Raw genomic sequence first — 15429 nt, forward strand, 5'->3', positions numbered from 1 at the left:
CTTTGGAAGGAATGATGCTGAAGCTGAAACCCCAGTACTTTGGCCACCTCATGCAAAGAGTTGACTCATTGGAAAAGACTCTGATGCTGGGAGGGATTGGGGGCAGGAGGAGAAGGGGACGACAGAGGATGAGATGGCTGAATGGCATCACTGACTCAATGGACGTGAGTCTGAGTGAACTCCGGGAGTTGGTGATGGACAGGGAGGCCTGGCGTGCTGCGATTCATGGGGTTGCAAAGAGCGACTGAACTGAACTGAACATTTTTAAAGTTTATAACATGTACCCCCCAAAATTCATATCATCTGTGACTTAACTTCCTCTCTGTCTCCCAACAGTACCATACTAGGTCATATAACCCTACAGCAAAGACTTATTATCATGGGTTAGTGTTCAGAGATTGAATGTTAAAGTGAAATCTGTAGACAAACAGGTACATTTACAATGATCCCACTGGTGGTTGGACACTTCTCTTAGGAGTGTGATTGTTTTCCTAAGGGAACCGTGGTTTGAACACAGATATTTGCTTGGAGATGTCCCTTGGCCTGTAGTCCAACAGCGTTGTCAAGCTCAGCTGGGTAAGAATGACCTTACAGGACTGGACACCCCAGGGCCTTGACACCTGCTGCTCTCTCTCTCCAGGACGTCCCCCTGCAGAAAGTCCCATAGCTTATTGTCTTCACGCAGGTCTTACATAAATGTCACTCTCAGAGCAGCCTCTGTGACTACCACGTCTCTCTTCCACCCCTCACCCGCTCTCTTCCCTGGGTGGCTCTCATCACTCTATCATTGCTTGGAACTCTAGGTGTTCATTTGTTTACTGTCTGTCTCTGAAATCCCAAGCACAGAGCTTCCATTTGCCCCATCCATTGTCTGGTCTTGTTCGTGTTGTTCTGTCTCAGTATCTCTTACCTTTAGGTGTTGTGCGGTTGTTTCAGTGACTTGTATCCCAGCTTGTCATTAAGGTCACCCTTCTGATATGGGGATAATCAGCTTGGGGACAGATGGATGGCCTTGAGAAGGAACCTGTGATGCCAAGAGGTCATAGGGGCCATGAGGAAGGCTGGCCCTGGTGTTGGGGGGTGTGACTTGACTTTTATTCATCACACTGGCCGTTTGTATGAATTTGAGTCTGCAGCCACTTTGGGCACAAGCTACTGGCCCTCCTTCTGGGGCTGGTGGCCCCTCCCTGTGTCACAGAGCAGGAGTGCAGGGTCCCCCAGAGCCGGAGGGACAGGCGGACCCACACTTGGTTGTGGCGTTCCAGTTAAGTACAACACCGGACTTACGGGGGATACGTGGGCTCAGCAAGGAGTTAAACTCGGGTTACATGTAGACCCCAGTACTCCCTCACAGGTGGCACAGAAAAGGTCAGTGCCCAAATGTCAGTGATTATGTTGTGGGAAATCATGCCTTGTGAGCACGAGGACTCTTCCTCGGGAAGAATTGCTGATGCACACCTTCCTCGCTTAAAGCAGCTGTCTTGACGGCCATGTTGTCAGAACAACAGCAGGTGGACAGAGCACAGGACACAAGGCCTCTTCTCTTTCTCCAGGTCCAGCACGTACCGCCCCAAGGGTTTTGATGTCACTGTGAAGTACACGCAGGGGAGTTGGACCGGCTTCGTTGGGGAGGACGTGGTCACCATCCCCAAAGGCTTCAACAGTTCTTTTCTTGTCAACATCGCCACCATATTTGAGTCAGAGAATTTCTTTCTGCCTGGGATTAGATGGAATGGGATACTTGGACTGGCTTATGCTACCCTGGCCAAGGTAAGAATGATGGGTGGGTCTACAAACATCAAATGATGGAACAAGATTCTGCAACCAATCACTGGAGGGGCCAGCAGAGGGGTCCAGGCTGTCCAAGACAGTCAGTGAGAATCACATGGTTAAAAGACCAGTGTTCACAGGATTGATTAGACCTCTAAGCATTTTGAAATTTTAAGGTAAATGGCAAGATTCTTTGAGCCTTCCCATAAGATATTCCCATGGCATGGCTTTTTTCATTTGTCTTTTTCTGTTTATTTTACTTGTGTAGTTGATAAATGTTAACAGAGTCTGAATCCCTTTGATCGTGGTGCTTGTTTAGGAGTTTTTATTAGGGCAGGATTAAGAGAAAATACATTTATTAAATTCATAAAGGGGACTTCCAATGCAAGGGATGAAGGTACGATCCCTGGTCAGGCAACTAGGATCCCATACACTGCACAGCATGGCCAAAAAAAGTCTTTAAAAAATAATATTCACATAGAAGAAGCCTCAGGATGATGGTGGAAACTCCGCAGGAAGAGGTGTCCCGCCAGGCACGGAGCATGACACTGCTTTCCCCTCACTCTGGAACTGGGGCCCAGACACCTGCAGGCATACCCTGCGGATCGCCAGCCGGTCGAAGCAGCGATGCTTCGAGGAGAGACGGTGAAACCTCACCCTCATCAGCATCAGGACCATCACTAAACAGGGAAAGACAGCACAATTCTCTGTCCTTGGTCCACCCAAAGGAAGCAATGATCACATGTGGGAGGAGGGGGGTGGGCTGGGAAGGAAAGGATGCCAGGGGCAGGCAGATCCGACAACCCGATGTGGCCCCTGGGCCCCGAGAGGCCAGGGTAGGTCAGTGTACACGTGAGGAGAGGTCACCCCTCCTGGCCTGTAACTAGGCACCCTGGCTTGGCTTCTCCTTGTTCAGACAGACTTTGAGCCAGCGCTAAGTGTGAAACAAAGAATTGTGGGGGTAGAAACTCCTGTTTTCTCTTTGGAAGGATGTTTGCTCCAGCTCGAGTTTACTAGCAAGTGATGCAGGCAATGAGGTGGGGGGACACGGGGGTGTTTCCCACACTGTAGTTTCTTAAGGAGAAAGAACAACCCGTGACCCCTGGACCGAGACCATTACAAGATGTCCTTCCGTGGAGTCTCAGGACCTCCCCAGAAGGCAGACTTCATAGGCTCACATTAGTCATGTGTGGACAGAGGGTTAGAGAGGTTTACTCCTTGCCGAGGACTATTGGAGCACAGAGTCCTGTCTGAAGAGCCCAGATGGACTTTAGAGCTCAGCGCCATTGGGCTTTCCAGGTGGCTCAGCAGTAAAGAATTTGCCTAAAATGCAAGAGATGCAGGTTCAATCCCTGAGTCTGGAAGATTCCCTAGAGAAGCAACCCACTCCAGTATTCTTGCCTGGAAATCCCACGGACAGAGGAGCCTGGCAGGCTGTAGTCTATGGGGTCACAAAGTGTCCGACATGACTTAGCAACTGAACAACAACCATAAGAAAAGTTTAATATGAGTTCCCAGACTTGTAACAACTTCCATTTCTAAATACTTTTCACTGACAGTTGACTACATGTTTCTTCTTGTGACTTCAAAAATAAAAGATATATGATTGACTTGATGATTATTTGGGAGATGGTACCTTAAAGCTAAATTATCTGGAATTAATAATACACGAAACTTCCTCAAGAATTGACTGCTTCGGGTTTTTTGGGATGTCCAGACTCCCCACAAGACTTTTTATCTTTTCATCTATGAGATTTCAAGATGGCCAACAATTGGCTTCATGTTCCTAGGTTAGGGGAGACCAAAGCAGGATTTACAGGAAGTGGAACATGGCTAGAAACAGGACTGGCAGGGCGGTCTGGGTTGGTGACCCAAAGTCATTTCTGAAATAGGTTCCATGAGCACCCAGTGGGGGTGTCAGAGTGTGCAGGGGCCCCCAGCTGATGCTATCTGCTCCCCCACCAAAGATGTGGTTATGGCCACCTGCAGGGTCTCAACCTGCTGAATCAGGTTCTCTACTGGACCTGGGCAACTGTGTGCTTTTAAACCTTAAAGGGATCCTAAGTCCTGCTGAAGAATGACTTGGTGCAATAATAATAGATCCTGTCGCATGTACCGGGCACTTTTCCAAGCACTCTGTATGTACTGACCCATTTAAGCCCCAGAAGAGCTCTGGGATGTGACTGTGATCCCCATTTTACAGATAAGGAAACAAAAGGACAAGTCACACAGTTTGCAGATCAGGGGTGGAGCCAGGATTCAATTCCAGGCAGTGTTTACCTGGCTGCTTCTCATGAAGGCAGACACAGGCTGGGTCATCACCAGACCCAACCTGGTTTCTAGAGGGGGCTTGTCTCCTTCCTTGACCCAAACACAAAGTGTTTAGGCTACAATTACACATAGGGATTGGGGCAAATTCTGCCAGAATCCACAGAGGCTGGGAAAGAAGTGATAGGAGGCCAGATATGAAGGAGCTAAATAAATAGGAAGGTGTCTGCCTGATCACACTGCTGTCAACGCCTCCAGAATTAGAGTTTCAGTTCCTACAGATTATAAATAATCCTTCCCTATATTTACTGTGGATGGCCAGAAGATGCCTGGAGCATCTAAGCTGCTACAATTGTTGAGTTTTCATCAAGAACAAACCATTCATAGTAACAAACTCTAATCTCTCCCAGTTGTCAAAGCCAAAATGGAGACATGGATCTATGACATTCTTTCCTCACCACCAGCACCTATGACCCCCCTCCAGTCCCGCAGCTAAGACCTGTTCACAGACCATCCTTCCTTTTCAGTTCTAGAGAAATGGGGTTGCTCTCTGAAGGCATGGTTACATGTAAAGAGGCACAGAGGATGTTACTGACATATGGCAATGAGGAGTGATGGGCTTTTTAAACTGCAGGACAATAGCATCGTTCCTTTTCTGATCACAACAGTAGCATTATTCCTTTGCTGGTCACCAGAGTTCAGCAGACAGCCGGCAGAGCTAAGCCTCCTCCCAGGGGTCTGGGATGTGAACTGTTCCCTTGGGTCAGGCACCTGTCATTTGCATGATGGACGACTATGACTGAAAGGGGTAGGAAAAAAAAAAAACAACCTTTTTCTGAAGCTGCAAAGGCAGCTCCTGGAGACCCTGTTCTCTCCTTACTCCAAAATGTCTAAGATTAGATTCCACCACCTACCTAGGTAACCCATTTCTGCATCTTCTCACGCTGGCTTCACGAGGTGGTCAGATGATAAATGGGGCAGCCACTTCACAGCTTCAGGAAATACTATCTTATCTTCCCAGCAGAGACACTGCCCCAAAAGGAAAAATACCAAGTCACAGGGAGTTCTGTTGGAGGTTTCCGAATTAGTGGACTTAATCATGAGCTTGTTTATTTCTTAACCTTGAAAATATTAAATAGAAACGCCATATTGTACACCATGCCTGACCCCTGCACAGGGGGACCCCTTGTCTACCCTGGAGTCCTTAATCAGCTGCCTTGTTTCCCTGCTCCTTCTGCAGCCTTCAAGTTCTCTGGAGACCTTCTTTGATTCCCTCGTGGCACAAGCAAAAATCCCCAACATCTTCTCCATGCAGATGTGTGGGGCCGGACTGCCAGTAGCTGGATCTGGTACCAACGGAGGTAGTCTTGTGGGTATCTTTTAGTCTTAAAGGGGGGAAAAAATCAAAAACCAGTGGGGCTATTCTTCCTGCTTTATTAAGACTCTGATAGAAATATTAGACACATAGAGATACATGGGTGCTGTGAAAGTTTTGATAATCCTTGTTTTATAGCCTTAAAAATGGATAAAATTAGGTTTTTAATCTTTCCTAAGCATCCTGTTATCTAATAAAATGATTCTCATTGCTTCCCCAAATTCCTTTAAAGCTTTTTTTTTTTAATGTTCCTTTGAAAGGTAACTGATTTTGTTGGGTGTTGGAGGGAGGGGCATATGAGGACCTGTAGGGCAAGGTGGTAGGTCGGCTGTGCTCTGGGGAGTGGGGCCTGGGATTTCATAAATTTGTTGGAGAGACAGGAGCACCTTATGCACAGAAGTACATACACATGCATATACACACATGTTACACGTCTTATACATACACTATACCCATCTTGAGTTCTGAGGAAGAGCACAGAGAGATAAGAAAGCCTTCCTAAGTGATCAATACAAAGAAAGAGAGGAAAACAGTAGAATGGGAAAGACTAGAGATCTCTTCAAGAAAATCAGATATCAAAGGAACATTTCATGCAAAGATGGGCACAAAAAAGGACAAAAAGAGTATGGACCTAACAGAAGCAGAAGTTATTAAGAAAAGGTGGCAAGAATACATGGAAGAACTATACAGGAAAGATCTTAATGAACCAGATAACCATAATGGTGTGATCACTGACCTAGAGCCAGACATCCTGTAGTCTGAAGTCAAGTGAGCCTTAGGAAGCCTCACTACAAACAAAGCTAGTGTAGGTGATGGACTTCCAGCTGATCTAGTCAAAATCCTAAAAGATTATGCTGTTAAAGGGCTGCACTCAGTATGCCAGCAAATCTGGAAAACTCAGCAGTGGCCACAGGACTGGAAAAGGTCAGTTTTCATTCCAACCCCAAAGAAAGGCAATGCCAAAGAATGCTTAGACTACCACACAATTGCACTCATCTCACACGCTAGCAAAGTAATGCTCAAAATTCTCCAAGTGAGGCTTTAACAGTACCTGAACCATGAACTTCCAGATGTTCAAGCTGGATTTAGAAAAGGCAGAGGAACCAGAGATCAAATTGCCAACATTCATTGGATCATCAAAAAGCAAGAGAGTTCCAGAAAAATATCTACTTCTGTTTTATTGACTACGCCAAAGCCTTTGACTATGTGGATCACAACAAACTGGAATATTCTTCAAGACATAGGAATACCAGACTACCTTACCTGCCTCCTTTGTATGCAGATCTAGAAGCAACAGTTAGAACTGGACATGGAACAACAGACTGGTTCCAAATTGGGAAAGGAGTACCTCAAGGCTGTATATTGTCACCTGCTTATTTAATATATATGCAGAATATATCATGTGAAATGTCAGACTGGATGAAGCACAAGCTGGAATCAAGATTGCCAGGAGAAATATCAATAAGCTCATATATGCAGATGACACCACCCTTATGGCAGAAAGCAAAGAACTAAAGAGCCTCTTGATGAAAGAGGAGAGTGAAAAAGCTGGCTTAAGACTCAGCATTCAAAAAACTAATGTCATGGCATCTGGTTTCATCACTTAGTAGCAAAGAGATGGGGAAACAGTGGAAACAGTGACAGACTTTATTTTCTTGGGCTCCAAAATCACTGCAAATGGTGACTTCAGCCATGAAATTAAAAGACGCTTGCTCCTTGGAAGAAAAGCTATGACCAACCCAGACAGCATATTAAAAACCAGAGACATTACTTTGCCAACAAAGGTGTGCCTAATCAAAGCTATGGTTTTTCCAACAGTCATGTATGGATGTGAGAGTTGGACTATAAAGAAAGCTGAGCACCAAAGAATATGATGCTTTTGAACTGTGGTGTTGGAGAAGACTCTTGAGAGTCCCTTGGACTGCAAGGAGATTCAACCAGTCCATCTAAAGGAAATCAGTCCTGAATATTCATTGGAAGGACTGATGCTGAAGCTGAAACTCCAATACTTTGGCTACCTGATGGGAAGAACTGACTCACCAGAAAAGACCCTGATGCTAGGAAAGATTGAAGGCAGGAGGAGAAGGGGACTACAGAGGATGAGATGGTTGGATGGCATCACTGACTCTATGGACATGAGTTTGAGCAAGCTCTGGGAGTTGGTGATGGATAGGGAAGCCCGGCGTGCTGCAGTCCATGGGGTCACAAAAAGTCAGATATGACTGAGCAACTGAACTGAACTGATACATACTTACACACATGTGCATGCACACATACACATATGCACATGCACACATGTGTGCACACATATACACACTACACAAGCATACATCATATACACATATGCTTACACAAGTGCACACACTTACACATGTACACACAAGTATATACACATGGCTATGCAATGGCACCCCACTCCAGGACTCTTGCCTGGAAAATCCCATGGACAGAGGAGCCTGGAAGGCTGCAGTTCATGGGGTCGCTGAGGGTCGGACATGACTGAGCAACTTCACTTTCACTTTTCACTATCATGCATTGGAGAGGGAAATGGCAACCCACTCCAGTGTTGTTGCCTGGAGAATCCCAGGGACGGGGGAGCCTAGTGGGCTGCCGTCTATGGGGTCGCACAGAGTCGGACACGACTGAAGCGACTTAGCATAGCATGCACATATACACACATACTTGTGCATACATACACACATAATGCATGTGCACACTATATTCAGTTACGCAGAGATTTACGTAATACATACTTGCACGTGCATACATACATGTACATGCACAGATGTACACACAAACCTACACACACACACACACAGCGAAACAGAATGGATGCTGGGTACATGCCATATCCCAAGTGTCTCCCTGACGGGCCTGCACCCAGCCGTCTACAGTGGGAGACGAAGGGGAGAATGCGCATGCGGGGCCCCCAGGGCAGTGGTGCTGACCCCTGTGCTCTCTGCCTGCGAGAAACAGCCTTGCACGTGTTTTCAGCACCCTGTTTTTTTACCACCTTTTCAGAGGAGAGGGGTGATGTTACCAGATTTCCAAAACAAAGTTTTGATTAGAGAAGCTCTCTTGTTCCTCTTTCCATGCAAATATGTGGGTCAGGAAGTCATCCTTTGTCTTCCGAGGAACTAAATTTTGTCAGTCTGTGTGGTTAACCATTTTATTGCATTTCTTTGCCCACGACTGGAATGGGGTGGGGAGGATCTCAGTATCAGAAAGCTGGAACTGTATGCATTTCCTCTACATAAGAGAAATTATCAAAGCATCCTGATTAGAGTGGGACTCTGATCTTCCAACACATGGCCCCAGAATGTTCCTTGTTTGATTTCCACACCTATGCATTTGTTTATAACATCCTGTTAAATTGGAAGTACTGATTCCAGTGAAGTTTTGCCTTATAAGAGCATGCTTCTCATCAGAAAAACAAGTATTGTATGTTAACACATATATATGGAATCTAAAAAATAGTATTGATGAACCTATTTGTGGGGAAGGAGTGAAGACACAGATGTAATGCATGGACTTGTGGACACGGTGAGGGAAGGAAAGCGTGGAATGAATGGGAAAAGTAGCATCAACATGTATACACTATCATGTGTAAAACAGATAGCTGGTGGGAAGTTACTGTATAACACAGGGGGCCCAGCCTGGCGTTCTGTGATGACCTGGAGGGATGGAGTAGGGTGAGGGGAGGGAGGCTCAAGAGGGAGGTGATATATGTATAATTATGGCTGATTTGCCTTGTTGTACAGCAGAAACCAACACCACATTGGCAAAACAGTTTTCCTCCAATTAAAAAATAAATTTAAAAAGCAAAAAAGCACACTTCTCTGTGTGACTTTGTTATATGGCTATATTTTCTTTCTCTTAAATACGTAAATATTTTCCTTCCCAGGTCCTAGGTGGAATTGAACCAACTTTGTACAAAGGAGACATCTGGTACACCCCTATTAAGGAGGAGTGGTATTATCAGATAGAAATTCTAAAATTGGAAATTGGAGGCCAGAGCCTTAACCTGGACTGCAGAGAGGTATTTCCACTCTTATCTCTTTGTGTCTCCTTGTCTGCGTGTGCCTGGGCCATTAAATTTGCATATTTAATTCAGCTAGTACCTGAATATGAAATCAGACTGTGCGTTACATTGCAAGATAAATCAAAAGCTCATGACAATAAAAGTTACAGGGCCTTGTTGTAGATAATTTTATATCAATGACCCTCCCTCTAATTGCTTCCCTTCAATTCCTTCTCTTGAAAAAGAGGAATTAGCATGAAATGATGAGTGAAAAAAGTTATATAGAACCACATCATCCTGGCTTGATGGTCCCTGAACTCTGTTCAAGAGAGTAAAGTAAGCAAGGTTTTTATCAGAGTAAAAGGGGACTAAAAATAAGCAAAATGAAACCAGAAATTCATCATCAGCTTTATCCTCCATCCACATCTAATTCCCCATTTCCCCCCCAGGACACAGTTCTCACTCAGAGAAACATTATGACCTAAAGATGTGGGTGGCTGATGGTGCTAAGAGGAGGCAGAGCTGGGAAACCGCATCTCTCGTTAACCTTGTTCACACCTCTCACTGCATTTTGGCTTATTTGTGGCACATAATGACATGATTGTGATGATCTCCAACATTTTCAGAATTGTTTTTAAAAACCACCAGCATTTCATCAGCATTGATTGTATTTGTACCTGTCATCATTGCCTTTCACTTAAACCATCACATTGTACCGTGAGTTCTCATATAGAGATGCCTCTGCAGAAACAATCAAAGCTTGATAAAGGGATGGTCCAGTCCCCTGGGATGGTGTTTCTGTCCAAAGTCTACAAATCTGTTTATTGTCAAAAGGCATTTATTTGCCAGTGAAGAGTCCAATGGTAGAATCAGATGGGCTGGCCTAAAATAAACTACAAACTCCGTGTATGTGTGTGTGTGTGTGTGTATTGGAGAGTATAAGCGCCTTTGGAGGTTTGATTCTCATATTCTTCGTTCTCTCCTGCCCCCCTTCCCAATCTGCCATCCTTGCCACAATAGAGAAAACAATAAAAGTGCTATCGTCCTACTCCAACATTTCAATATACAAGCTTTCCTTACACACACAGGCATGATAATTTTGTGAACAGACAAAACTGTATTTAAATTAGAGCTTTACACTTGAAAAGAATATGAATCAGTTGCTGTATTTCAGTTTCTCACAATTCTTCACTCCTCCCACCTGCTGCCTAAACAAATCCTTACTTCCTTTTGACCTGATTGGTGTATTTGGTCATATGACTCAGGGATTTGCTGTGGAAACAGGAGGATTGAATTGCCCATGGCTCACTCCATCCCCTGGCAGCCTTGCTCATCCAGTTGTGTCACTAGAGGCTGGGTGACTTCTTTGGTCTTGGCCCACTGACCTCCACCTTTTCAGTCAGCCACCTAAAGAATGAGGTGGGGGCAGGGCTGGCAATGTCTCTGTGTTGTAAGATTCTCTTATTGAATGGGGCTTTGGTGCCATTCTAAATGAAATATTGGGTATCTGTTGAAAAACCATCCTTCCTCCTCTTTCTCTGATAATGAAGTAATACAGAGTTGATTTTGCATGATTTACATAAATAACATTTAGTGTTTCATTTCAACCTCTAAAGACAAATGGGTCTTCCCTCTTTGGCAGAGGCGGGGGTGGGGGTGGGCGGGGAGGGTGGTGGTCCTCTATGGAATCCAGCCACTGCTGAATAAGAGAAAAGTCCTGAATTAAGCTGTTGATTTTGGTGATATCACTGCCCTTTTCTGGCCTCAGTTTCTTTATCTATAGTGAGAACACTGGGTGAGGAAGTTCTTGGTTCCCAAGTTCTGAGAATATGAAATGAACTGTAACCACCAAGGAGGTCCCATGGCTACTGAATACGTGTATCACAGAAGCAGGTGATGGCAGGCTGGACCGTGCATTGATGTGGGTGCCTGTTGCTCACGTGCCTTCTCCCCTGTTCTAGTACAATGCGGACAAGGCCATCGTGGACAGTGGCACCACGCTGCTGCGCCTGCCCCAGAAGGTGTTTGACGCCGTGGTGGAGGCTGTGGCCCGCACATCTCTGGTGAGTCCCCAGAATGTTCGATGAGTCTCGGAGGTCACACCAGGCCAGGACCACATACTGGGGAGTACCACTGTGTTTTCTAACAATTCCAATCCAAGGGTTTGGAAGGCTGTTTTAATGATTATTTCTTAAATTCACGATCTTATTCTTGGATGGTGGTGGTGTTTAGTCGCTGAGTCATGTCCAACTCTTGCAACCCCGTAGCCCGCCAGGCTCCTCTGTCCATGGGATTTCCCAGGCAAGAATAATGGAGTGGGTTGCTATTTCCTTCTCCAGGGGATCTTCCCAACCCAGGGATCAAATCTGCATCTCCTGCATTGTAGGCGGATTCTTTACCACTGCGCCACCAGGGATTTTCACTTTATTCTTTGATATGAACCAGCAAATAATTCCTTCACTTTAATCTCAGAGGTCTTGGATCTAAAGATGCAATGCCTTTCAGTATTTCAAATAATAATGTAGTTGCTATGGCACTTTTTTAAACTATGGAAAAATAAACCACTTGGTAACACATTAAATAGTAAACCAGGAATGTGTTTGTAGCTTTTTAAACAAACCAAAAATTATGCTCCCTTTTTGGCCTTCATCCAAGCTATGCTGGGATTTTTAACTCCTACTTCTGTAACAAAGTATGATTCACAGAAGACAAAGGTCAGTCCACCAATATAGCAATTATTTTATGGCCATGCTTTGAAATACCATTAAAATCCTGGTAAAGGACAGCATGCCTTGAGGGCCTGGTTAACAGTCATCCCAGTGTGACCCCAACATTCAGTTCGTTCAAGCACCAGGATGGACCACAAAGCATTGATTGCAAGGACCACAGCCTTGGGGGGCAGATGGACTTGAATTTAATCTAGTGTCTGCCACTTATTAGCTGAGTGCCTTGTGGGGCAGGGGCTACTCTTGTGCCCCCTGAGGGCCTCTGTGTTCTTATCATGGCTTGTTGTGAGGGTTTAGGGTAACACAGTGGGTGTTTGGTCAAGAAGTACTTCTATTTAATATCTAAACCATGGTGCTACCGCTATTTGTTTGGATGCAACATAAATATTTCTCTCAGCTTCTTGGGTATCTTCATAAGCGTCTGTCCATGCAGGGCCACTCTTACAAGGTCACCCAAAAAAGTCTTTCTGCTGATTCTGACTCCAGTGGGGCTGACAGTCCCACGACTCCACTGGGCTGTGGCCAAACCCAGAGACTGATGGATGGAAGAGACACAGCGGTTACTTTGTCGCAGGTGATGTAGCAGAAACAGAGAAGAAAGAGCAGGCTTTTGGTTGTCCTGGACCAAAACTTCAAAAGTCTGAATAAAAGTGCTATGGGAAATGCAGCAGGCAAATCAAAAGAACGCAGAGGGAAAACCAGAAGAAACATCGAGGTCCTTTGTGAACTGCGAGGTCAAGAGTACAGCGGACAAAAAAGCCAGAGCAAACCTCTACCTTGTCTAATATCTGCTGAATCAGAAAAAAAGTGGCAACCAATGTTTTTAGTGCCTTAAATTTAGGAAACTGGCTGAAAACCAGACCCTGCTGGAAATACAGAGCAATATGCTGCTTTTCTTCAGAGTAAAAAATGTCCTCAGTGAAATTAACATGCACATCTTCAAATTTAATATTCTGAGCTGTCAGGGTTTTACCCACCATCCCAAGGACACACTGGCAGCACCAGCATGTGACTCCAGCAAGCCCATGACCAGCCTGGGCCTCTGCAGGTTTCATGACTTCAGCCAGAAGCAGCGGGGCTGTGGCGGAGGGGCGCTAGCATGCCTGAGGTCAGCACAGCGTGTGTTCAGCAGTGCCTGACTTTGTAAGAAAAGCACGAGGTGGAAGGAACGAGATTACGAAATGTGTTTGCCTAATCTAAAATTATCCTCTGGTTTCAGTGCCTGCATCAGGAAGGAGAGGCCTGGGAGGATGTTTGTCTTGAGCAGGGAAAGCTCAACAAGGGGGGATGCTCTCTGTCTCATGTGCATGGACCGGAGATGTGCCTGAGCTTTCTCTCTGCTGGGTTCATCTCAGCTGGCTCTCTTCACTTGGGTTTTCTTTCTTAGTTAAGCAAAGAGCTGGCTTCAGAGAGGTAAATACCGTACAGATGCTGGGCTCTGTCTTTGGGCCTGGATTGTTTAGATGGGATTTTAGAAATGAATAGTTTGTAGGTCTATAGTTCTTTTTAATTACTGAAGTTAATTCACAATGTTGTATTGTTTTAAGTGAACAGCAAAGTAATTCAGATATACATAGATATAGATATGTACAGATAGATCCTTTTTCAGAGTCTAGAGTCCATTGGACAACAAGGAGACCAAACCAGTCAATCCTAAAGGAAATCAACTCTGAATATTCATTGGAAGGACTGATGCTGAAGCTGAAGCTCCAATACTTTGGCCACTTTATGAGAAGAACTGACTCACTAGAAAAGAGCCTGATGCTGGAGAAGATTGAGGGCAGGAGGAGAGGGGGCTCGACAGAGGATGAGGTGGTTCGATGGCATCATTGACTCAATGGACATGAGTTTAAGCAAACTCTGGGAGATAATGTAGGACAGGGAAGCCTGGCATACTGCAGTCCATGGGGTCTCGAAAAATCAAATGTGACTTAGCGACTGAACAACAATACAGGTTATTACAAGATATTGAATACAGTTCCCAGTGCTATATGTTAGTCTGTTTTTAAATGAGCCTAGTAGGGAGTTTTGTGTTCGATGGGAACCTGGGCTCCCCGCCTGTTCAGCTGTGATGCCCTTTTTGGCTCAGGCCCAGTGCTTCTCCATCTGCAGAATCCAGCAGCAGGATGATACCTTCTGTAAACTGACTTTTGACTTTCAACTCTCTGATCTGAGTGTACAGACTCTCCCCCAGGATATAAGGCTTGGCCCCTCAGAAGCCTTCCAGACTCACAGGCACCACTTTGGAGGCAGACGGTCCCCTACCCACTCCTGCACTGTGCCCCTTAGGCAGATTACTTGGCCCCTCTGAGCCTCACTCTTCAACTGGAGATTGGAACCCTTCGCCCCCCATGCAGGCCCCACCACCCTTCACTCTTCCTGAAACCCAGCAAGGTGACCACCCCTCCCCCTCTCAACTCATCCAGCAGGGAGTCCCTGTGATACACATTTCAAACTGACTTCACTTTTATAAAATGCACAAATATTGGGTTGGCCAAAAAATTGGAACTTGTTGGCCAACCCAACACATTAAGGCATTAGAGACTTTGCAGGTCAGCACTGCAGTGGGTGAAGAGACTGCAGGCCCTTCCTCCTGGTGGTCTGCCCTGAGGAGGCGGCTCCTGCCCTGCATGGTCCTGAACAGGCAGCTCTCACCATGTATTCATCTGGGGACACCGTGTTTTTCTCAGTTGCTGTCCTCCTTGACCTCCGTAGCACCCATGCTTACCTGCCTTATCTGTTCTCTCGGCTCCCACAACACCCTCCTCTTAGAACTTCCTCCCCACCCTGTGCCCTGCTTCATGGGGGTCTCCTTTGCTGGCCCGTTTCTCAGGGTGGGTCCTGCACCCCCTCCCTTCTCCCTGTACCTTCTCCTAAGTGATCCCATCCACAGCCACACCATCACTTCCCACCCATTGGTCATTGACTTTCAAATGCTTCTGTCTAGCCCAGGCTGACTCCCTGGAGATTAGATTCAAAGAAGTGACCTACACAAATCCTGCTAGAATGCCTTAATCACATCTCACATGCTCAGATCCCTGATAACTGATCTCTGATAAACGCCTGATGGTGCCCATGGGTCCCTCCCAGCTGTAACTCCTGCCCCTTCCTGTCCTTAGAACCAGCCTCCATAGCCTCATGGTGTCCCGTGGGACAGGTTCCGTGCTCTGCCCGCCCTGACACTCACCTACTGCTCAACTTAGCTCATGTACTTCTTCCTCTGGGACCTCGTTGGACACCTCTTCCTTCCAATCAACCTCTTCTAGCGC

General features: G+C 45.8%; 1 protein-coding gene across 1 annotated transcript in view; it reads left to right on the forward strand.

Moving 5' to 3' along the window:
* BACE2 (beta-secretase 2) overlaps positions 1-15429 on the forward strand; it is a 107534-nt gene that overhangs the window by 58885 nt on the left and 33220 nt on the right. Inside the window, exons 3-6 of the mRNA XM_025292132.2 lie at positions 1554-1770; positions 5279-5407; positions 9318-9452; positions 11396-11497. Of these exons, the coding sequence (XP_025147917.1) occupies positions 1554-1770; positions 5279-5407; positions 9318-9452; positions 11396-11497 (583 nt within the window). The remainder of the gene's footprint in view (positions 1-1553; positions 1771-5278; positions 5408-9317; positions 9453-11395; positions 11498-15429) is intronic.

The sequence above is a fragment of the Bubalus bubalis genome, chromosome 1 (assembly GCF_019923935.1).
Source record: "Bubalus bubalis isolate 160015118507 breed Murrah chromosome 1, NDDB_SH_1, whole genome shotgun sequence".
NCBI lineage: Eukaryota > Metazoa > Chordata > Mammalia > Artiodactyla > Bovidae > Bubalus > Bubalus bubalis.